This window comes from Rhinolophus hipposideros, assembly GCF_964194185.1.
Source record: "Rhinolophus hipposideros genome assembly, chromosome: 15".
NCBI lineage: Eukaryota > Metazoa > Chordata > Mammalia > Chiroptera > Rhinolophidae > Rhinolophus > Rhinolophus hipposideros.
Window position 1 is genome coordinate 64,486,520 of NC_138061.1, and position 23,931 is coordinate 64,510,450.

The following is a 23,931-nucleotide window of genomic DNA, read 5'->3' on the forward strand; positions in this document are numbered from 1 at the left end:
GCTCCAGCTAATTCCTGCAGTGTAACAACGTGAACCTAACATCACCAGACAGTGTAAGTTAGGATTAGATTTGGCCACATGTGACAGAAAACCCCAAATAACAGTGGCTTTAAAAATACAGAGGTTTCTCTGTCTTTCATGTACACCAGAAATGAGCCAGAGCTGATACATGGTGGCTAGGGTTCTTCCATCTCACTGAAAGGGTGTGGCCCTCATCCTTTTGGTCCCAAATGGAAGCTACAGCTCCGGCCATCACACCTCTGTTCCAGGGAGCAAGACGGAGGAAGGTGGAAAGAAGGGCAAAGAGCACATGCTAGTCATCTTTAAGGTTTTTTGGAAGCTGTCATGTAGTGCTTCTAGGTCTTATTGGCAGAATTTAGACACATTTGCCACTCCAGCTGTAAGGGAGGCTGGACAATGTAGCTTTAGTTCTGGTTGTCCCTGTGCCAAGCTACAAACCAGGCATACTGTGGCTAAAGGGAGAATGGATATTGCAATACGCGACTGGCAATCTCTGTCACATAATGCCACCTTTGCCTCCCAATACCACACAGCCCGTCTTCCCATGCAGAGAACATTCTGGGACTTGGGTGAGGCGTGGTAACTTTCATCCTGTTACAGCCCAGAAGTCTTGATCTCTGGGTGATGTACAGCCTCCCCATTGGGTCCTGGTACCACACCGCACAAGGGATGGTGGGAAGGAACACAGTCACCACCATAAAGATTCCTGAGAGGGACAGGGACACGGCAGTACCAGCCATGGCCATGAGCAGGTCTCACTGGGCAGGCTTTGTGAACCTCCCGGGGCTCGGTGGAGGAAGCTGCTGGCAACCCATGTGGCCGGCTCATCTCTGGTCCGGGAGGAACCCCATGCGCAGTGTCCCCGTGGAGGAGTCAGACTCCCTTGGCAACTTGTCTCCGGCACAACTCAGTGGTTTTTAATCTATTTGTCCTGATGAGTTCCTGAAAGGGCCCCATCTGGATATGGGTTCAGGGCAGCCTGGCCCTTCCATCTGCCCTCTGCATCGATTTAACTGCTGGGCTAGAGGGGGCAGGGGAGCAGTACCTTTACTCTCTTACTTCACATTTCCATGTGCAATTGACTAATTTAAAAGTCCTGACAATTAATGTTTGAAAATTATATTTCAGGACAAGTAAACACGTCTACGTGCCAGGTGTGGCTTTCGGGTGCTGGAGTGGGGAGTGCTGTTGAAAGGGGTAATTGGAGTTCCTCCCCTGGTGGAGGCTGGCCTAAGGGTCTAACATCCATGGAGACGGCCCCCTTCAACCTGGCAGGCAGGACCAGTGATGAAACATCTGGAGGCAGAACTGGGCACAGCTGGAGGGCAAGACTACTGCAGGGACTCAGGGTGAGCTGGACCCTGGGGTTAGTACAGAAGCTCAGGACAATCTGGCTGATTTCACAGCCAAGCCCACTGGGATGAGGGAGGCACACTGCTGTGCGTGTGTCTGCCTGTGGTGTGTGGGGCTGTGCAGAGGGGACCCAGGCCCTAGGTAGGGCAGTGTGAAGTCCTTGCTTGCCTGCCCTGCAGACTCCACCAACCGGGACTCGCTGGACATGATCGAGCGCTGCGTCTGCCTGGTGTGCCTGGATGCCCCGGGGGGCTTGGAGCTCAGTGACACCAACAGGGCACTCCAGCTCCTTCACGGCGGAGGCTGCAGCAAGAACGGGGCAAACCGTTGGTACGACAAGTCCCTGCAGGTAAGTGCCCTCTGCAGTATGGCCAGTGGTCCGAGCTGCCACTATGCTCATGTCTGGCAGACTCACTCATGGGCCTCGGCTGCCCAAGAGGCTGCATGTGCGGCTGAGGGAACTGAGGGGGATGGACATGTGCCATGTGTGTCGGCCCCTGAACAGGCCAGAATGATTCTCAGAAGTAAGCGGCCAAACCTAACACAAACTCCCTAACCTTCCTGCAGCCTGGTCAGACCTGGGGCTCACTGCCCATCTGCCATCACACACTGTAAGGTGGGGGCATGCCACTGAGCAAATCCTCACCACATTCAGCAAGAATCACGTCTGATGCCCAAAGATGTCAGCTTTCCTGAATTTCTGTCACCCTGGCCTGACCATTTTGGCATACCTCCGTCCATCCCTGAGAAGTAAGGCAGCCGAGCATCTTCACAGAAGGAAAGTCATAAAATGAAATAAAACAATTCATTTTTTTTTCCATTCATATGACATCAGCCCAGAAATAAGGCACTTTGTCCGGGAGAAAAACAGTCATGCAGGTAGGGATGAAGTTGAGGTTAGGCCATTCATTTCCGTTCTCCCATCCTTTTTTCCCCAGCATGCGAATCCTGAATCTAATCTTGTTTATGTTTCAAGCTGCCACACTTCCACAATGACCATATTAAATAGCAGCCGATGATCTCTCTGTTTCGCTCGCACTGGTGAGCGTTTCTAGGCTTATTTTTCTGTTCCTCTGTCCCCTCCATTCTGCAGCATATCCTTTTTATTGGTTTGCATATTGATTCTGCTCTTTCTGATGAGTTCTCTTGCTGCTATTCTGGCTATTTCAGCCTCCACCCGTGGTGCTAATGGCTTGTAATCTTTCACGGAGCAGCTGTGGGAGTGAAATGATATAATGAGTGTACAGGACCCAGATCATAGTAAGGCTTGGTAGCAGTTTTTAAAAGGCACCATTTGCCTCCATCTCTTTTAGTGACAGGGACAGAACAACACTCAGGTATGAGTGGGCACAATCCTTCCCTCCTGTCTCATGGGGATGGCTGTGCCCACCTCTGGGCTCTTCTTGCAACAGGACAGACAGATTAGCAGGTGAGCTGGAGAAGCCCAACAAGCTTCGTGGATGTGAATTGGAAGGACTTAGAGCTAGTCTCAAAACAGAATGGCACGGAACTCTCGGGGAGAGAGAAAAGAGCCTGCAGGGATGAGTTTTGTGAGAAACTCTGTGGGAAGTTTGTTTGAAGAATGGGAATAAAGATTCAGGCAACTGAAAACCATGTGAGAGATTGGGGAAGACATGAAGAGAGTCAGCTCAGGAGTGGGCTGTGTGCCCAGTAAAGATTTCAAAAGCTTGTTTGTATGTTTGTTTGTTTGATTATGGCTAGTGGGCTAATATCTCCTGAGTGTGATACTGTGCTCACCTACAAGACAGCCCTACTTTATTTGGGTTACTCTTTAAGAATCAAACCTCATTCTTACTATTTTCTTCCGGTACTTTTGTGCACTGAGTATGTCCTGTTTCCAAGTCAGCTAAATACAGCCTTTGTAAGGTCATGAAAAAAATCACAAGTAATCTTTACCGTTCTTGTGGTCCTTTCATGTACCTTCTCTCTAACCCTCATGTCAGTCCTATGAACTAGCCTTAATGGATCCATTTTAAATGAAAGCGAACTGAAGCCAGAGAGTTGAAGTGTCTTGTCAAAGCTGTCCCAGCTGGCAGGCAGTGACGGCAGACCTGGAATCTGGGTCCTTGGCACAGAGCCCATGCAGCGGGCAACGGGGCACCCCCAGCACACCTTTCCCTCACTCTCATCTCTCCCCAGGAATCTGCATGCCATCCAGATTGGATTGTTATCTTTCATTCAGCCATTCAACATTGTGTCAACTGGGTGTCCAGACCAGTGTCTAGATGCTGGGAATAAAATAAATGGTGCCCAAACACACAGGGGCCACCAGCCACATCGTCACACAATGTCGTACAGGACGGTGTCCCTGCCACACACTGTGAAGGGGAAACAGGGCTAGTAGAAACTGCCGCGACTCGCCCATGAGCCAAGGAGAATGTGCAGAGCCTCTCAGCCAGAGCACTTAGGCTGCACCCCCACTGCTTAGAGCGTTTCTGGGAAGGAGATCGCCCAGTTCCCATCTGTTTGGGACGCCCGCCCACATTCTCAGGCACTGGCAACTGCACGGGACGTTCTTTTCAGGAGTTAACATGCTTTGGTGTCCTTGAGGAGAGAGCCCGTGAGAGGCCAGGGGGACGCGGCCTGGAGCACGGGGCTGGTTTGAAATGTCGACTCTCCCAGAGGCCTGCTCATCTCTCTTCCTTATTGCAGTTTGTGGTGGGCCGGGACGGCACCTGCGGCGTGGTGTGCGAACACTCCCCGTTCGACGGCATCGTCCTGGTGCAGTGCACGGAGTATCTGCTCCAGCTCATGTGAGTCTAGAGGGTACGGCCCCTTCAGAACCACCATGGAGGCCAAGCCAGATTGCCCAGCAGCCGCCAAGCTAGGCTACAAAGAATTGGGGTGGCCACGGGGGGGGGGCACATTATTCCTGAAAGTGTCATAGCAAAAGATGAATTTGCAAACCAGCTTGAATGAGACACCACACGCTTTATCGGCCTTGGACAGAAGGGGCTGACCAGGCAACAGGTTTCGGGAAGTTAGGGAGAGGCTTGGCAAAGAATTTTCAGCCCAAAAGGAATACTTGCTTTGATCCAGGGTCGCTCAGATCAATCCCTATTGTTTACCCAGAGTCCCACCTGGGCGAGCTGACGACCCACAGAGGGAAGGTCTTTGAGCTGCACGTCCTTCCGTCCCCTCAGGCGGGGTCTCTCACTCTCTCTAGCTTCCACACTGGCCAGACTGAGGGCTTCTCTGTCCTTTAAACACACTGGGTTCCTTCCTCCATTTACGATTTCGCTCATTTTCTTCCTCTAGAATCTTCTCCCTGATTGTAGGTTCTAAATTTCTTCCATGATTTAGGACCTCTTTAGGATCTCTGAAAACCCATACCAACCCTTGTAGACAGAACAACACAATCTGCTTCAAATGTTTTGTAAATGTTAGTGGTGTAACGTTGTCGAACAGGAAAGTGTGAAAGAAATAATGGGCGTTAGAGTCAGAACTGGATGTAATCCTGGCTCTCCCACTTGCTAATTTGGGTGGCCTCTCGGAGCCTCAGTCTATTCTTCTGTGCAATGGGTCGGTGTGGGGGGCAGCACACACCCACTGAACCTCCAACACTGAGGTGCCTGTGGAGCAGAGAAGCGTGCTGCCCAGCGCTCTGGCTCACAGGGTCGCCTCTTTGTGCCTGCAGGATGAGGAGCAGCAAGAAGCTAGTCCGAGCTGACTCTGTCAGCGAGCTGCCGGCTCCCAGGAGGCTGAGGTGGAAATGCTCCCCAGAAATTCAAGGCCTCTTAGCCTCCTCGGCAGAAAGACTACAATGGTAAGGAGAAGCCCGAGTCTCCTTGGGGGTGATGCTCTGGGGGTTACCTCGTGGTCCCCTTCCCACCCCAGCTGCTGAGGCACCCAGGAAGGTTCCAGAGACCCCAGCTTCTCCACCCCGTCTCCCTCCAAGGAAATGTAGTCAAACTAAAGGGGGGCTATAACTCTCAGGGCAATAAACTTGCTGACAGACTCATCATTTCCATAAAATGCAAACAAGGAGCTATTTTCTTCACGGGTTTCACCTGACTGGGCAGAGTCAAAGTGGGGAAATCACCCCCTGCTTTCAGAAGAGTAATAAACAAATGGTTTGAATAGGTCATTTGAATCCAAGCTATTTCAATTTGCTTGAATTTTCACTGCAACTTGACAAGGTGGCCTTTCTTCCCAAGGGCAATTTTGGCCCTAATGGGATCCAGGCAGGAAGAGACAAGGTCAGGTGTGTGCCCCTCTTGGGGGTGGTGCTGGCAGTGGCAAGGTGTGGAAGGAACCATGGGCTGACAACTGAATCCGGACCTTGGTTATTTGTTCCCTCATTCAGTAAGTGAGCATGAGTTCATTCATTCATTCATTCATTCATTCATTCATTCATTCATTTATCCCACATGCGCAGAGCTGTAGTGTGTTCCAGGCTCTGAGGACACAGAAATGAATGTGCCATGGGGCTTGCCTTCTATCTGTTGGTGGCAGAAGTGGACACCCCCAGAGCAAAGACGTGTGATGCAATAAGTGCTCAAACCAGAGAGAGGCCTACAGACCTGAGCTCATAGAGGACACGGGAGCTGAATTCTGCCAGGACACTGAAGGAGGGCTTTGCAAAGACAGACCTTGAAGGGTGGAGAGGAGTTTCTGTTGCAGGCAGCTGGGGAAAAGGCAGGTTGATAAAAGACCCAGGCTGCTCTGGAGACCAGCAGGTGAGAGGAAGGCCAGCACTGGGGCACTAAAGGGAAGCTGGGGCCATATTGTGAAGAGCTTTGTGCTCTTTTTGTCACAGGGCCCAAAAGCTGCAAGGAGCCGTGGAGGATTTTGTGCAGGGGTTTTTGGGGACCCAGGGAGGAGACTGTGGGAATAGGGTAGGTGAGCTGGACACCATGTGGCTGGGCTCAGGGGCCAACGGGTGGGGACGACTAGTCCATTGCAAACTGCTGTGGAGGTTGACTAGCTTTCTTGGAGGAGTGGGAGAGGCCATAGCTGTTCATCTATTATATAAAGTGGTCCTGGTATCTCAACCTTAAGCAGCTGTTTTTGCGATAAGCAGGGCTACTAGGGGAGTGAGCTGGTGGGCTGGTGAGCCCTGCAAGGAAGAAGGAGCCTGCTCACTTTTAGGGGTTCAAGCAGTCCCCACTTGATCTTGAGGCCCCCAGCTCCTCTATCTGGAGGATGGAGAAAACCAAGAGAGGCCTGTAAATGGGGAAGCAGGAGGGTCCTGAGATGCCCATGGAAAGCGGTGGGGTCTGAGTGGGCAGAGCTTGGGCAAAAAGTTTCCAGGGGGCTGTGATGACCATGAGCTCAGCCTATCTGGAGACAGTGGGTCAACAGGCCAAACTGAAGGGCGAGTTCCTATGAGAACTGGCTCTCTGAGTCCCCAGAACCTGGCATGGCCCTACTGAGAGCTGAACTCAAGGGAGGCTGAGGAATAATTGAAGGAGGGGCAGGCAGGGAGCATGAGTCCTGAGGGAGGGAGCATGTGAGTGGGGCCAGGGTTGCCCGACCAGGGCTCTGCACTCACACATGTCCTTGCTGGGCATTGCTTCAGCAGGCGGTCATCCCAGACCCCAAACTCATTATGAAAGAGGAGACTGGACATTACTGGGGGGTGGGAAGGATGAGACCGGTGCTCAAGGGTCTCAGTGGAGACTTGGGGAATCTTCCCGCTACTCTGACAATGATTCATGGGCAGCAAAGGCCTGAGCATGTCATGGAAGCCACAGCAGCAGTTTCTGGGTCAAATGGATTTTTAGTCACCGGCAAAGACCAGACCAGCAGCCTTTGCTGTGTGGACCAGGACCAGTGACCACGCTCCAGGCCTTTCTTCCCAAAGCACAACAAGGATGGGTCTCAGTGAGGGGATGCTGCTTGCAGCCATCTGAGAAATAGGCTTTTCCCAGCACGAAGGGGGTTTGCGGATCTGGCAGGATGGCCAGGATGCCAAAGAATCCACAGGGATTCTGGACACACCTTCCCAAACAGGTCAAATGAATGGCCTCTCGCAGGCCTGCTTCTGTGGGCAGTGTTCTCCCTGCCCATGCAAAGGACTCTCCTGCCCCCATGTCCTTCCCACCTCCCCCCACCCCGAGCAGGGCCAACGTCCTGCCCAGCCCAGCCTCCCCTTCAGCTCAGAGTAACCCTGGTCCGCAATGCCCTCTGTCACTTCCATGTGCCAAGCACTGACCCCCAATCCTTTCCTGAGGGCAGGGACTGTGTCCTGGGCGTGCAGAGTGCTAGGACATAGACCAAGCTCAAGAAACTTGGTTGGACTCTGTGTGTGCTTTCTAATCTGCATGCAATAAAAGCTTCTTTTCTTTTTCTTCCACAGCATAGTAAAGAATCTTGACTTTACTGTTTATAAGTTTGACAACTACGGGAAAACGTTCATCAAGAAGCAGAAATGCAGCCCTGATGCCTTTATTCAGGTGGCCCTCCAACTGGCCTTCTACAGGTGAGCAAAGCCTGCCCAGATGAGCTGACAAGCTGCTCTAGACTCTAGAGTCTAAAAGTACCCTGAAGGGAGGACGACTTTCTGTGAGTCCAGAGGACAGGAGGATGACCAGGCCAGGATGTGTGGAAGGAGGTGCCACCTAACTGGGTTTCAAGGTGTGAATCCAACCTCAGAAAAGAGAAGGAAGGATGTTGCAGTCAGTGAATTGCCTGATGGCCCAGGGACACAGAGCTTAAAGGGCAGGAGCAGAGCTAACCAGGGCAGGGCACGTGATGGGGACTTGGGATTGAAAAGATGCTCCTCCTCCTGATCTTCCCCCAGCCTACCTGGGCCCCTGTAGCTGTGACGTGTCTCTCATCTTTCTGGTCTTGCTAAGGGAATGGAGCTAGCACCCCCAGTGGATCAAGTTAAAGATTTTGGACTCATCCTTGATTGGTCCCTGTCTCTCATCCGCCATCACGTTAGTTCTCCTCCAATGTCTCTCAAACCCATGCTCTGTCTATCTCCACTGCGATCGATGCCTCCCAAGCCCCTGCCATCTCATGCTTGGTCAACCACAGCATGCTCCCCAATCTTGCTTGCTATACCTTGTCTTCATAAAGTGTGAACTTGGAAATATGCAAATCAGATTCTACCATTTGTCATCTTGAACCCTCCCAATGGCTTCCTGCCAGGCTTAGAAGGGCTCCCCATGAGCTGGCCTCACCTGGGGCCCTCCCCTAAGCTCTTTCCGCCTCTAAGACTGTTGCCCTAGCTGTGCTTGCCCACTTGTCACCATCACTCTTCACTTGCCAGCTCCTTCCCACCACTCAGATTCATCCCTCAGAGTCTCTTCCAGACCTCTTATCTAAGCTCAGACCCCTTTCTCTATGATGCCAATCGTGTTCTCTTTTTCTTTCATGGCACTTGTCCTTCATGTGAACTACCGTGTTCGTTGATTTCTTGACTTTGTTTTCTAGACTGTCTCCCCCAAGCATGACCTTGGTTATCTCGCACAGCTGGCACAGAGTAGGTATCGGGTACTGAGTCAAACATGAGAAGACACTACAGTAGTGTTAGCTGGGGCTGGCATGGTCAGGTCTGTTTAGGTTTAGAAAAAGCTCTAGAGTGGTAGCTCTGTGCCGGGGGAGGGGTAGGAGTAGGGAATAAGGACGGAAGGCAGAGTAGGGTTCCCGCCTCACCTTTTATAGAAGGTTAAAACTACTATGCAAAATACATCTTCCTCAAGATAGGCCTGGCTCCAGTTGGCGACAGCGTTCCAGAAGCAAAAGCTCAGAAACTATCACAGCTAGTAATTAGCACTCCCCCCACCAGACCTGCTTTCCGTTTGCAACATCCAAGGGAACATGACGTGATCTTGTGATAAAGGTGGGGCAAGGAGATCTCACTCATGAGTGGACAGAATCTATGTGGACATAGCGTCCACATCCCAGTGTCCCATGCGAGGCTATAATTCATAGGGGAGGAAGCAGCCACTCTGAGCATCTGTCCTGTGAGGACTCTTTGGGAAAGGCTGACATCACCCCACCTGAGAACTGTGCTCCTCTCACCACCGGGACACAGACACCTCGCTGGCATTGAGCTATGGAAGGACCTGGCATCTGGAACTGCAGTCAGCCGTTCTCAGACTCAGATCGCAAATGGCTGAAATGGGCCATGAGGTCAGGACCCTGCAGAGCCATGACTGGGTCAGTGAGCACTTCAGAGCTTCAGATTCAAAGCCAAGGGGAGCTGACAGAACCTACACAGAGCACTGCCTCCTTAAGTGATTTTTGCTGTCACCCGTCATGGCCAAGAATGGACGTGGCCAGGGGCTCCTGAGATCACTGGATAGCTAAAATATGACCTGCTTCCCATGGAGAACATGCTTCAGAGTTGAAGCCGTAACGTTTTTTCCCCCAATCTGCTCCTAGATTCAGTAAACCTAGAAGCTGCCTAAGTTGGGGTTGATCAGTAACCAGCCAGTCAGTGCCTCTACTTTTGTGCTTGGCATAGCATTTGCCTCTAGGGGCCACAGAAATACAGGAAATGAGCTCCTTGCCAGTGTCTTGAGGAAATGAGACTTAAATGTACAGGCAGTTTATTCCGTTGCTCACCCAGCAATACAGAGCCAAGCGCTGTGCCAAATCAGACTCAGCCCTCCCCCTCCTGGAGCTCACCCGGTGCAGGAGAGACGTGCCCGAGGAGGCTGAGACATAGGGCTGTGACTTGCTGTGTGACTTTGGGCTGTCACTGCTCTTCACTGAGTTCTGTCACATTCCCTTCCCCCAACCGCAACATCAAGGACTTTACTGACTGGTAGAAAAGGTGTGTGCCAACCAGGTATGCAAGCTTAGGGGTGCTTGCTGGGTTCACATTCCTAAGGAAGAGACTTTCCTTGGCTGGTGGACAGCGTGGCCACTGCTGCTCCTATCACAGACGTCAGGCAGGAGCTGCTCCGTCACAGTGCCCACAGGTGTATTGGTAGCCCAGCTGCCCTGGATCCCCATGGCCACTGAGGCCGCTCCCTGCCTCCATCCGTAGGTAATGCTTGAATTGTTTAAAATAAAAAAAGGATTCTCTCACAGGTGTGAATGATTAATGACACAGTTAATCCATTCTGCACTATTAATCAAACACTCATTGGGTCTCACAGAAAATTCTAGGTTTCCCATTAGATTGGGATTTTTTTTAAAGCTACCAGTTACTTCTTTATTTTATATATTGATGCAGTATCATGAGAGTATGGAAGTGTACAGAGCTCTTCACATTAGAGATGCCCAAACATTCATCTTTGGGAAACCATCTCTAGAATTCTATTAACATTAAAATGAAATACTATGCCAAGTAAAGTCAGGAGTGTGAAAATAAAGCCTGCTGGGGCTATTTTTTCTCAACATTGCTGAGGCCCTGAGAATACTCACCATTTGCCATTCATCCTTCATCTCGTGCAGGCTCCACAAGAGACTCGTGCCCACCTATGAGAGCGCATCCATTCGCCGATTCCAGGAGGGACGGGTGGACAACATTCGATCGGCCACTCCAGAGGCACTGAGCTTTGTGAAAGCCATCACTGACCACAAGGCTGCCATGCCGGTAAGCCTTGTTCCATCTGAGAAGTCTCAAGGATGCTGCCCATCTGCTTAGCTCCGTGACAACCAGCTCCTTTGGCCTGTTTGTCACTGAGCAGCCTCCTGATGCCCCAGGTGCTGTATCTCTCATCTATTTACAGGATTTGGAGAAGCTTCTGCTCCTGAAGGATGCCATCCGAGCCCAAACCGAGTACACAGTCATGGTGAGTGACGGGGCGTGGCCTTGCCTGGGCTCAGGACTGCAGGCTATGCCAGAGCTGGGCCTGCAAGAGCAGGGTTGCAGCGCGGGCTGGGTGAGAGCTGGGCCACCAACTGCCCAGTGACTTGGCCAGGCCACTTTGCCTCTCAGAGCTTCGTTCTTATTTTCAGAACCTAGATAACACACCACTCCTGCTTTCTACCTGGATTTTACGAGAATGCTATGAATGGTCTTTGAAACAACAATAATAATAAAAGCACCAAATACACATAGCAATTTATAATTTATACAAACAAGAGAAGTCAAATGTGAGGGGTGGTGCCCAGACCTGGCAAACTGGTGGTTTGTACACTTTGCACAATCGCAGGTGAGCTGGTATTTTTTCCCACCTAGGGCTATTTTTTACCTTCTTATTCCCATGTTTTTATTTATACTGCCTTTGAATAAGAGTCTTTTCTGAAAATTAATAGTGACATCAAAATTGTAAGAGAAATGTTTCCCCAGGTTAGGGAAATAACTTATTTTCTAGTACTGCAAAACCAGCATACAAACAACAGAGAATAAGCTACTACTGGGTCTAGCGAGCAATATAATAATTGCAAATCATTCTGATACAGTCTTTGAAGGATCACATAATCTACAGAAAGGGGTTGACTAGATTTTACTCTATACATTTGAAAACAAATACAATGCATATCTGGGTTTTAGAACTAGCCAATGTAGACTTTCCTTTAATTCAGTATATTCTCTAATATAGGTCCCTAATTCACCTGAAGAGTGAAGTGTTCTGTTTGGGGGAAATCAAGCTCACTCTCATGTATTCAATGGGTATTTTTTGGTTTTCTGCTTTATGCCAGATAAAGTGCTTGGTGCTAGGAAATAAAAGATGAAGTCCATAACCTTATCATAAGAGAGTTTCCTGTGTAGTTGGGAGGAGAGGCCCTAATGATAAATCCAATCCATGTGAAAGGAGCCCTGAGGAAGTAGTAAAGAGCATGGAGGAGCTAGCTCATTCCTCTACTTGGGAAAGCCAAGAAGACTTCCTGGAGGAAGTGCTTATATGAGAGCTGAAGGATGAAGAGGTGCTTGTAACAGACATAGAAGGGAAGGATGGCCCCAGAAGGGAACAGCATGTGTAAAGACAAAGTCTTGAGGGAATAAGATACATTGGAGGGAAATCAAGTAGTTCAGTGTGCAGAGAACAGAGAAGCAGGTGAGCTCATACTGCTGGATGTCCCCGTCACTAAGCTACTTTGGTGACCAGGCAGAAGAAGGACTGGTTGGAACATGGGTGGTCTGCCAAGACGTAGCAACACTCACTGGGAACCTATATATATTTAGGGAGAGCTAATGTAAAGTCTGAAGTAGAGCAGAGGCAGGGGGTTGGAGAGGAAGCACAAACTTCTGATTAAACATGGTGCACTGAACAGAAGCGTTTACTGTCACCCGCCCCCCCCACCCCCCGAAATCCTCAAAAATACTGACAAAGAGATTTTTAAGCCACAAACACACTCGGGCAAAGAGAATGGGAAAGAAAGGGACACCAAAGTTTTAGAGCTGAAAAATAGAACAGATAGATGGCAGCTAGTTTAGCAGAGCAGAGAAAGCTAAAACCCACTCAAAAGAGAGGCCCAGGAGCCCAATGAACTACACTGATTCAGGCGTTGGGGGCACCCACCAAAAGTAGAGGTGACGTGGGGCTGAAAAGAAGAGAATTGGTTGATGATCTATAGAAGAAATAGTCAGACTCCTAGTTCTTCTTCACTACTCCCATGCAGCCAGGCCACCATCTTCCCTTTCCCCAACGGTGGACTAGAAACTTACCTCCTGAAGACGTTGAAGAAGAAGGAGTTTTTGTTTCATTTTAAAAATAATTTGCAAGAAACTTAAAGAGAATGAAAACAATGCAGGAAAGAAAAGGACTTTTTAAAACTATAATGGAGATATTCTGAAAGATAAGGGATGATATTGCATCCATAAATAAGAAAACAAAATTCTAAAAGTTTTTTTTCAAGAAATAAAAATAACTCTCAGGAGAAATATGGTAGAAGTGTAATTGGACTTCTCAACACGATCAGTAGAAGGTAGAAGATGGTGGAGCAATGCTTTTAAATTCTGAGGGAAAATGATTTTTAATGCATATGCCATGCCCAGCTAAACTATCATCAAGTTTGAAGATAGAATAAAGACATTTTCAGACAGATAAGGTCTCAAAATGTTTACTTATTATGCTCTGTTTCATGTAAAGCTATTGTAAGATGTGGACCACTAAAGTAAGAGAATCAAACAAACAAACTAAAGAAGTCATAGGATCCAAAAATCACAAGATTGAATAAGAAAAGAGGCAGAGAAAGAGGATGATAGTAAAGGGCGATCCCAAGTTGACAGGTGTTCAGCAAACCTAAGGAGCAATGAGTACGCAGAGGAGCAAGAAGTGAGAGGCGGAATGAAACAGATAAATTATCAGACATATTTGAATGTATTGAGGGAAGTTTTACATGTCTGGCTGAGAGTTTAGGAATTCACTAGTTATAGTTACATAGAAAACTCAGCAAGTGGGGAAAAAATCACAACTTAATAATTTAAAATAGTCAATTCTTGGGAAAACAAAAAATTGAATAAGAAAGGAAATCTAATTGTAATACACAGCTGAGAATACTTGCACAATTATAATCATGTGAACACTGAATCAAACAACAAAGAGCTAAAATGTAAATCTATTGGGAGCATGGGAGAGTGGATGTATGTATCTGGGGAGCGGGGGTATAAAAGAGCCGAAGTCCATCTTCTATAATAAGATTCCAGGTAAAACTGGAAAATGCGGTAATGGCCGTCTAAGCCCGTTATTAGAACTAAGAAAGTAAATGCCAACAGCGTTCTGCGTGTGGCCTCTGTGGCGTGTGAATCAGCTCTGGCAAGGTGACATAAGCCGTTGGTTTATTGGGATTTTTAAACTATATAAATATATAACTTTGGTAATAACTTAAATTTTTAGGAAAAAATTTCAAAACTATCGTCCAAAGAATTGTCATAGGGTTATTTAGTGTTAACTATTTTAAGTTGTTGGGAACAACTAAATAAATAAGAGAGATAGGGGATGGTGAGAGGTGAGCTATGAAGATGCTTTGTAGGTAAATCTGGTGCCTGGTTGGCCGTGCGGGGTAAGGGGCAGGGGAAAGAGGCATGACCCCTCCACATATGTGGCAAGCATACTTGGCAGTGGTGGTAGGGAAAGGAAATCCCAGTGAAGGGGCAAATGTGGTTCAGACTCCCTTCACATATTCTCACAGCACCTTGTGGTTTCCTTTATAGCACTCATCTCGGTGGACGACCACAAGTTTATTTGGATGGTTGGTTACTATCTGCCTCCCACCACACGCAAGGCTCCTTGAGGGCTGAGTCTAGCACTGCTTCGTTCTCTGTTGTCACTCCAACCACAACAGCAGCAGGCACATAGTAGGCACTCAATTAAGACTCTCTGAATGAATGAAAGACTGAATGATGAGTTGTTTTACTCATTACTATTCATGGCTGTAATCCAAACAATCTTTTAAAGCAACTCCAGTTGCTCCAGAGGGTTCAGAGACAGTGAAAGCCCACTCAGGGGTGGGTTGGCCATTGCACAGAGCAGCTGCTTCTACACATCTACACAAATCATCGATTAAACAGAGGTAACCAGAGAAATCAGAAGTGCGCTCTACTTCATAGATGGGCTCATAGTTCTTCCCCTGTCCTCACGGGGCACATCTAATGTGAGCTGTGCTTGTCAACTGTTCAGCCTATAATTAGATGCAGTTGGAGAGACTGGGGCCTCTGCGTCATCTTTATGCACTCGTTCCCAACTGAACGGGAACAGCTGTCAAGTCCCAAGCGTGCCTTGTAAACCTGAAAGAAGTTCACCGCTGGGGGAGGTTTCCTCCTAGCTGGGCCTTTAACAGCCAAATGGCCGTCTTCAGTAACTGCGAAGCCCCCAGTTACTCACAATCACCCTAATGTTGACCCAGAGCTTATCACTGTAGGCCAGGGGTGGCCCCCATGTCTCCATCATCTCCCCAAATTGCCCCCAATAAACATGCAATCCAAGCAAAACCAGTGTGCATGCTACACAGGCAGCCTCAAGTGGGAAAGATGTATGAGGGCCTCAGCCCACTGCCCCGCTTCCAGCCACACCACCACCCGGAGCGCCTCCTACATGGAGATTCAGGAGCCCCCACCACTATTATCTTAGCCTTTGATCAGAGCTCAACTACCTTGTGATAAGTAGAAAAAAACCTTTCTTCACTCAACAAGCTCTCCCCTTGAAAATGTCAGCTGAGCCTCTGTTAAGATGCCTAGTTTCTGTCTCAAGATGATTTCTTCGATTATGAATCTAGTTGAGTCGAATTGATTCTGGGCCCATGAAATAACAGCCAAGATTCAGGAACAGACCTAATGCCCTCTCTCCTCATCCCTCGGGCTCCCGCTGGAGGATAAAGTGTTGTGGTGAGAGTCTGCCCAGTGATTCCCAGGGAGCCCCTCGTCATGCATGGCTGGGGCTCAGCAGTCCTGGGACCAGCACCTGTCCTTCTCCCTAGACTCCTCCCCTATCTGAGAAGGTCCTGCCGCTGAAGGTCCTGCCGTGATAGCACTGAGAGGCTATCACGGAGCATGCCATCAATGACCATGGAAGGGGACTCAGACTCACCACCCTTTAATGCAGGCTTCCTCACGTTACAATGCAGCCTATCTGGACTCATCCTGTGCACAGAGAAATGCACAAGGGCACCAGGAGCAGTGGCCGTGTGTTAAATGGTGAGTCCTGGAAAGCCACCCATGCACACTGTGTGCAGCAAGCACTGGGCCACAGTGGCCGGTAGAGTCGCCATTAGCACTGTGGACGAGAGAGGAGGGCCGGAGGCATGTGGGAGCCCGCGTCTCATTCCTTGTGCGTTGTCCCCTGTTGCCCAGGCCATAACAGGAATGGCTATCGACAATCACCTGCTGGGGCTGCGGGAGCTGGCCCGGGACATGTGCAAGGAGCTGCCTGAGATGTTCACGGATGAAACATACTTGATGAGCAATCGATTTGTCCTCTCCACCAGCCAGGTACAGCCCTACTGCGGCCGTCACCCAGAAGGCCACTGAGTATAACCAGTGGGCTTTCTAAAGAGCTCAGGGAATACAGCCCGCTGGTTGGAGTCAGGCAAGTCCCGTATCTGCTTCTCACAAGCTGAGTGACCTCAGCAAAACGACCTAAATGGTCAGAGCTCTGGTTTCCCCATCGTCTAAATAAGAGTAATCACAGACGCCACCTTAGCAGAGGTGGACAGGAGGAAAGCACCCAGTCTGGTGCCATAACCATTGTGCTTACTACCTTTCAATGTGCTACATGAAAGGCGGTGGTGTTGCACTGTGGTGCCACAGGCTCTGAAGCCCGACAGGCCTAGAGGGAAGTCCTGGCTCAACTAAACAGATGCGATGACCAAGGTAGAAAGCCCAGCCACGTGCCTGCCATGCACTGAGCCCTCCAAGCCATTTCTGTAAAGGGCTACACGACCAGTACGACAGCCTCATTCTGTTGGAGAACCACAGTCACAAAGATAGAAGGAAATCCATCAGAGAAAGGCAGCAGCTTAGGAGACAAAGTACCGCACCCCCCACCCCACCCCACATGTCAATTTGCTAGAACGCCACCTCATCTGTGAAAGGTGGAATGTGGGCAATAAAAGGAGCTGACAAAGTTGTGTTTGAGGATAAAAGCTCACTCAGTAATTTGATTCTGTCATTATGGCAGTGAGCTCACAGACGTGAATAAATGAGGGCAGAACAACATAAATTCTTCAGGAAACCATCCCTGGGCAAAAAGTGCTTTGCAACGGCTTTATAGCCTTCGGCTGTTGCACGGCAAATTTATCTGACAATGAGGTGACTCTATTAGCAAGACTAATGGCTTGTTCTGCCCCATTAAAACAGCCAGTGTCATTTCTGAAGTCCTGAGTACACCGAGCCAGAAACCTGTGCGTTTAAAACAAACCCCACCCGCACCTGCCCAAGAATGTGTTCTCTTTCTCCCCAAAGACCAGCTAATAAAATTAATTGGGGTGTGGTAGTTTGGGGTTGTTTTTTTTATTTGTTTTTTTCAGCTGGAAATGAACATTTATGGCTTGAATGCCTTCAGAAACACATTTTCTTGGTTTGTGATCTAGATTACAAAATCTCGGAGCTCTAAACTCAAAACATTAGGTGCATAACTAAAACTCCAATTGTGGCAAACTTTGAAATGCCCAACGCTGGGTAATTGTGCATGGCCAGGCTCTGTGGAGAAAATCAGAGCAGCCAGGCAACGCTGGCAGTAATTAAGGATGTGGGGAGAAGAGACAGAGGAGACAGGGCAGATTTCCTCCAGTTCATAAATTACTCCCTCTGCGAAGCCATTGAACCACTGTATGTCACCAGGGTGCCATTTAGTAAATTACCCTGATTGCCTCCGTGCTTCAGACAGGCCCCCAGGTAAAGGAGAGATTCAGCAGAGACCCAACAGCAGGTGAATCTGGGAGTTTCTGACTCCACAAGTAGAGCAGATTTCACACCAGGGAGTGGCGTACAGCTCCTCTTCTTCTGCTGTCATGCAGTTAGATGGGTTTGTTTTTACCACTGGCTGTGGCCCTCCATGCGGAAGCAATTGGCTGATTTGGTTAATTCAGTCAAACGCCCAAGTGGGAAAAAGTCAGAGTCGCAAATATTCCATTGAGGCCCCGGGTTGTTGGAGTGCCCTTCATTCTAGCAGGCCCATGGCTGCATTCCAGAATAAGCAGCTCCTGACCTGTCCTCTCCTCCAGGTGCCCACAACCATGGAGATGTTTTGCTGCTATGGGCCTGTGGTTCCCGACGGCTACGGTGCCTGCTATAACCCCCAACCCGAGGCCATCCTTTTCTGCATCTCCAGCTTCCACAGCTGCAAAGAGACCTCTTCTACCAAGTTTGCGAGAGCTGTGGAAGAAAGCCTCACTGAAATGAGAGATCTCTGCTGTCTGCCACAGTCGGCCACAGGCAAGCCACTGTCGGCAAAAGAAAAACCAACTAGGCCCAGCCAGAGCCACAAACCTTGACTCCTGCCACTAGGTGATGCCTCCCCAAACCCATCATTCTGCCGCAGCCAGACCCTGCCCACCCCCTGCTCCCAAGCCTCAACCCAGCTTTCTGCAGCTACCCTGTCCTCAGGACCCAACTCATAGCCTACACTGAGGTGTTATACAAAGCTGAGTGTTAGGGGAAAACGTCCCTCATTATGCATGGAAATCATCATTAGTTATTGAGGTGCCCTCTGCCTGTGCACTGGCGTGAAGGCGGCCTGGGAAAGGTGGGGAAATGACACTGACTTCCCTCCATGGCCTCAGAAGCTTAATGTTGGTGTTTGCTTCTCCAGCAGGACCTAGCACGTCCAAGTCACGTTTGCCCAATGAAAGAATGAGTCACCTTATTAAGTACAATGTACCTAAATGACTCATGAGCAAAGAGGCGAACTCCAAGTCATTACCTCTTTTCTTTTCTTTTCTTTTTGGGAGGAGTAGGGGTCTTTGTTTTCAGATTCAAAGCAGACTGCTCATTCAGAGTGGCCTGCACTGAACCAGTCCTATAAGCACCTCCTCCCCTGCACACACACACACACACACACACACACACACACACACACCAAGTTAATTTAAAATATAGTGACCTCGGCCCACGAACACATTTCTCCTTTCGCGCCCCAGAGGCAGCCTTCCACTGAGTTCAGAAAACCTGGTCTGGCTATTCCGGAAGGGAAAACCCTGGTCTGCCATTGCCCTGGAGTAGTTACTGCTCTCTGCTTCTCTGGAAGCCTCAGGGACAGTCCAGGATGATAAACAGCACAGCCTGGGGCAAGCAGTGGGGATGGAGGGCGAGCCAGTCCACTACCCCAGGATCCTGCCACTTGCACTTTTCCGGATTGCTTCCCCACTCCCTTTCACAGGAAACACGCCCACACAGGTGATCTGCCTTGTAGAGAAGGTGAGAGACAGTTGGTTTGGGGGCTTTCTGTGGTGGTTGTTGTTGTTGTTATTGTTGATTTGTTTTGTTTTATTCATTCTTAAGAGAGGCTTTTAAGAAAACTGCTGTGATATTAAGTTCAGGAAATGATCTCAATGGGTTAAGCAGGACACCCTTAGACAGCTGGGCTCCTTTGCATGGAGGATGTTATCCAGGGATCGGGACTAAAACCCATGTGGAGGAGCCCAGGGCAGGGCTCTCCTCTGGCCTCGGGCTGAGAGCACAGCTGGCAGAAAGCAGGGCCAGGAGGAGGGAATGGCCAAGTCCAGAGATGGCCCTGACGGAGGGGCAGACAGTCCACAGAGCGAGAGTTGAGATTGTCCTGCGAGCTCTGATTGGATAGGAGATCTTCCAATTGGGGCATATTTTTATGAGAAATCTAAAAGGACAAAGGAGTGGGAAAGCAACCAGAAAAATCCAAGCTACAAATAGCTGAGGCAGTCTGCTTCTGTCCAGAGGAGGCGCTGTGCTCCCTGGGGAGTTTCCTGAAAAAGTTGTCCCGACCTCCACCCCCACCCATCCTGCTGTGCTCTGCACCATTCTGAGCATTCCACTCTGGCCCAGGGACCCTGCACATGTCCCTTCTTTGGGCCACTGTGCATGCTGTCCGCATTTTGACCTGTGCTGAAGCACGCAGGGCTAGATGGGGGCAGGTATTTTGACCTTCGCTCAGCTCTCTGAAAACCAAGCAGCCTCAACAGTCCTGGTTTTAGATTGCAGATCTATTGAATGATCTGGAGATTCTGGCACTGCCCTTCAAAGTCGCTGGTCTGTAGGTCTTTGCTCCTGCCCTCAGTCATCTCTCTCCTGCTCCCCTGGGAAAGCTGCAGCCCAAGAGTCCTGGGAATGTCTGGGGAGCTGCTGTCCAACTGCTGTAAGCTGACCCAAAGCCCCTTGTCTGTTCTCACCCAATAACCACAGTGAAGATCCGAGTTCTCTTCTGGTTTTCCTCCATGGATTTCTGGGCAGGCAGAGAGCTCTGGTTTGGGGGTCAGGCAGCCCTGCTGACCTTGGCCAAGAGACTTAAGTGCTCAGAGACTCAATCCCCTCCATCATCAAGTGGGGACAAGAATGTCCCAACCTTGCGGGGCTGTGAGCATTGGAGAGCATGTGTATAAAGGGCTTTGCACACGCAGGTGGGCACTGGTGCCCACTGTCAGGATGGCGTTACCCCAGTGGGCATTGTTTGGGTGATTTTTATTTCAGATGTTTTACACTGATTTGAACGAACCAAACTCACATCTGCCATTCTCTGAACACAGGGAAAGGAAAGTGACTCTGTATATTCAGATATCAACCATGCACTGTGAGGGCTTTGAGAAGTGTGGATGGGGGCTGTTTGGCAGGAGGGACACCTCCTCTCTCTGAGGAAGGGCTGGAAGCTGGTCTTCCCCCTCCAAGCACAGGTGGCTTCCCCGAGTCTTTATGCAAAGGCAACACTGAGCCATGGCCATGGACATCTCTGTGGGGACCCTGGTAAAGGAGACTTCCAAGTGCCTCAAAGAGATGGAAAATGAAACCTGGAGACAGTCATTGTGGGATAGTGATGCATAATAAAACTGTATGTGGCCACCTTACAATACTGCTAAGTTGCCAAAATACATAAAGTTGTTTGAGTTCTATTTTTATAAAATAGTTTTAGATTTATGGCAATATGTACATGTGTATGTATAGTCTTTCCAGTCTAAGTTATAGTTTTGTGCTTTAAAGAAATATATGTATGACTAAAAAACTGGATATCGAAAACACTATATTCAAATTATTTAAAGACTGTAAGTCTGCATTCAATAAAAGGTAATGCAAAGAAAGATGGTGTTGGTCATTGTTTCTCCCCCAGAAATGTTATAACAATTTTGGTGTAAATTCTGTGAGCTGGGTCAACAATTCATTTGCCTTTGAGATCTGTCAGCAGTAGTGGTGGCTGCTTTTAGATACAAAGACTGAGAGAGAAAAGAAAGGGAGGAACTTTGTCTCTCCTCGTGTGTGGCATACCACCATGGGGTGGGGCAAGGGTCAGAGAGGCTTCACAGGGTGTTTGTGATCAGGTTAGCAGAACTTAGGCCTGCACAAACATTAGGGAAGGATGGAGTGGAAGGAAAAGCACCCAGCTCGGCAGTGGGATGCCTGGACTATGAAACGAGCTCAATCTCTAACTGACCATGGACTTTGGGGACATCATTTCACCTTTCTAACCCTCAGTTTCCTTGTCTGTAAAATAGGAATGTTGATATCAGCACTACCCACTTCCAAGGGTGTGGCAAGACATGGCTCACAGGAGGGAAAGCAGCACAGGAGATAAAACAAACGGGAGAATTAACATCAGAAAGCCTGGAAAGAATAGGTGACTCAGAGGAAAGCTATAAAATAGATATGTTTAACATGAAAACAAAATGAAAATACAGGGAAGATACATGTAGGAGTTCAGGAAGAAGAGACTAAAGAAAATGGGGGGAACACAGTCAAAGAGAAAAATGTCTTTCTAAAACTCATGGCTCAAAGAAGAAATAATAAGGAAAATTTTAAAATGTAGAGCAGAATGATAATAAAGATACCTCATATCAAAACATCTGGGATACAGCAAAAATTATTCTTTGGAGGAAATTTACAGCTTAAAATACTTACATTAGAAAAAAAGAAAGACTGAAAATTGATGACTTAAGTATAACTTGAAAAATAAAAAAAGAAAAAGAAAAAGAATCAAACAGTAGACTCAAAGAAAGCAGAAGGAACAGTAAACTCAAAGTGATAAGATTAAAAACAGCTATCAGTAAAGGAGGAGAAAAAAAATAACAGAGAAGCTAAACAAAGCAAAAGTTGGCTTTTTTAAAAGACTAACAAAATAGACAAGTCTTCAGAAAAACTAATTTAAAAAAGAGAAAGGCAGAAATAAATAATATTATGAAAAAAAATTTGATATAACTATAATAGACATTAAAAAATAAAATACATCAAACATTGTATGCCAATAAATTTGAAAATTTAGATACAAATAAACAAATTCTTAGAAAAATATAATTTACTAAAACTGATGAAAGAAGAAATAAAATTTCTTATAAATCATAAATAAACTGAAGCAATAGTTTAAAATCTTCCCACTCAGGGAAGGGGAAAGAGGAACATAAAATTTTACAGACATGTTCTACAAAACGTTCAAAGAAATGGTCATTTTAATTGTATATAAAATAAATAAGGGGATATTCTTTCTTCTTCTATACTCCCTTATTTATTCTCTGAACCTACTTTAATATCCAAACCAGAGTAGGACATACAAGGAAGAAAAAGCTACATGCCCATTTCACTCATGATTATATATATCCAGAAATCCTAAACAAAATATTAGCAAGCAAATTCTAACTGTATATAAAAAAGATAATATACCAATGACCAAGCCAGGTTTATCCAAGATTGCAAGTTAATTTAATATTAGAAAATATCTTATTTTTATTTACTCATCAACAGCTTAAAGAATAAAAATAATAGTATCATTTTAATAGATCATTATAAAAAAGTGGTTTGAAAAGGCACCAAGCTAAAATTCTAGTATTGAAAACTTAAATAATTGACATAAACAACCTAATTGACGGCTTTAACAGCAGTTAAGACACAGCTGCAGAGAAAATTAGTAAACTGGATTACAGGTAAAAATTAATGAATGAATACTCACATACAAACAATCCCCAAAGAAGCATGGAAGAAAAACACAGAAGAGAAGAGACGTAAAGAATACAGTGATAAGGTATAACACACATTTACCTGGAGTCCCTGAAAAGTGAGAAAATGGGACAGAAATAATATGTGATGAGATAATGGCTCCAATTTTTCCAAAACAGACGGACTTAAATTCACAGTTTCAAGAATCTCAACAAATCTCAGGCAAGATAAATAAAAAGAAATCAATACATAGGCACTTCACAAGGGTTTTCAATCCTGACTTGGCTGGGAAGGTTATTTGGACCCTCTGGGCCTCAGTTTTGTAAATACAAAATAACACAACACAACCTACTTTATAGGGATGGTAAGATGATTAAATGAGATGACATATAGAAAGTGTTTAGCATGTCGCCTGACACTTTCTGTAACCGGCTGTAAATGTTGGCTATTGTTATTTATCAACACTTGCCATATCAGGTTGAAATCTCATGTTTACCTGGCTGTGAGGGTCACGAAAGCAAGTCATTTCCGACCAGCACTGCGCCTTTTCGCACCCCAGTGGTGGGTGCACATTAGGTGGTGCAGGTATCCAGGAAGGGAAATTCCTGATCTCACCCCCTAAGCCAGGCTCTTGTGGGTCTTCAAGCTCCACCCTCCCCGGCTCTGGCCACGCCCATCCGCTCATGGCCACGCCCACCCCCACGGGGCTCTAGAGTAGTTGCCTAGCAGTGTGTGTTGCGCTGTAGCCCTGGCAGGGGGCCCAGCCATGCCCAAGAACGCATTGGTCATCCTGCGCTATGGCCCTTATAGTGCAGTCGGCCTGTCCGTGGAGCACCGCACCTTCCGCCTGGAGGGCCTGCAAGGTGGGCAGCGAGCGACAGAGGGCCACCCAGCCGTGTGCGCTAAGTATACCCTAGCCTCTGAGCCTCTGTGCAGGCTGTGCTGTAGCTCTGCATACTTCCTCAGACCCAGACCCAGTGCCACCTCCTCTGGAGAGTCTTCCGTGAGCCCTCACCACCCCAGGATGATTTAGCATCTTCCTCGGGCTTCCACTGCTTCAATGTAAGAATGGCAGCAAACATGTGCTCTGGGCCCACTGGAAAACTGAGGATCAGGAATAATAAGTGACTTTCCAAGGTCAT

General features: G+C 48.0%; 2 protein-coding genes across 3 annotated transcripts in view; both read left to right on the forward strand.

The window, feature by feature from the left end:
* CHAT (choline O-acetyltransferase) overlaps positions 1-18,343 on the forward strand; it is a 52,528-nt gene extending 34,185 nt beyond the window's left edge. For both annotated transcript variants that reach the window (XM_081074728.1, XM_081074729.1), the window contains exons 7-14: positions 1,554-1,723; positions 4,048-4,148; positions 5,033-5,161; positions 7,697-7,819; positions 10,753-10,894; positions 11,031-11,093; positions 16,037-16,174; positions 17,908-18,343. In XM_081074728.1, the coding sequence (XP_080930854.1) occupies positions 1,554-1,723; positions 4,048-4,148; positions 5,033-5,161; positions 7,697-7,819; positions 10,753-10,894; positions 11,031-11,093; positions 16,037-16,174; positions 17,908-18,177 (1,136 nt within the window). In that variant the 3' untranslated portion in view covers positions 18,178-18,343. The remainder of the gene's footprint in view (positions 1-1,553; positions 1,724-4,047; positions 4,149-5,032; positions 5,162-7,696; positions 7,820-10,752; positions 10,895-11,030; positions 11,094-16,036; positions 16,175-17,907) is intronic.
* A 5,212-nt stretch (positions 18,344-23,555) lies between these two features.
* Positions 23,556-23,931, forward strand: part of LOC308508112 (UPF0728 protein C10orf53) — a gene marked incomplete at both ends in the record, with an annotated part of 41,588 nt that continues 41,212 nt past the window's right edge. Inside the window, one exon of the mRNA XM_081074343.1 lies at positions 23,556-23,652. Within this exon, the coding sequence (XP_080930469.1) occupies positions 23,556-23,652 (97 nt within the window). The remainder of the gene's footprint in view (positions 23,653-23,931) is intronic.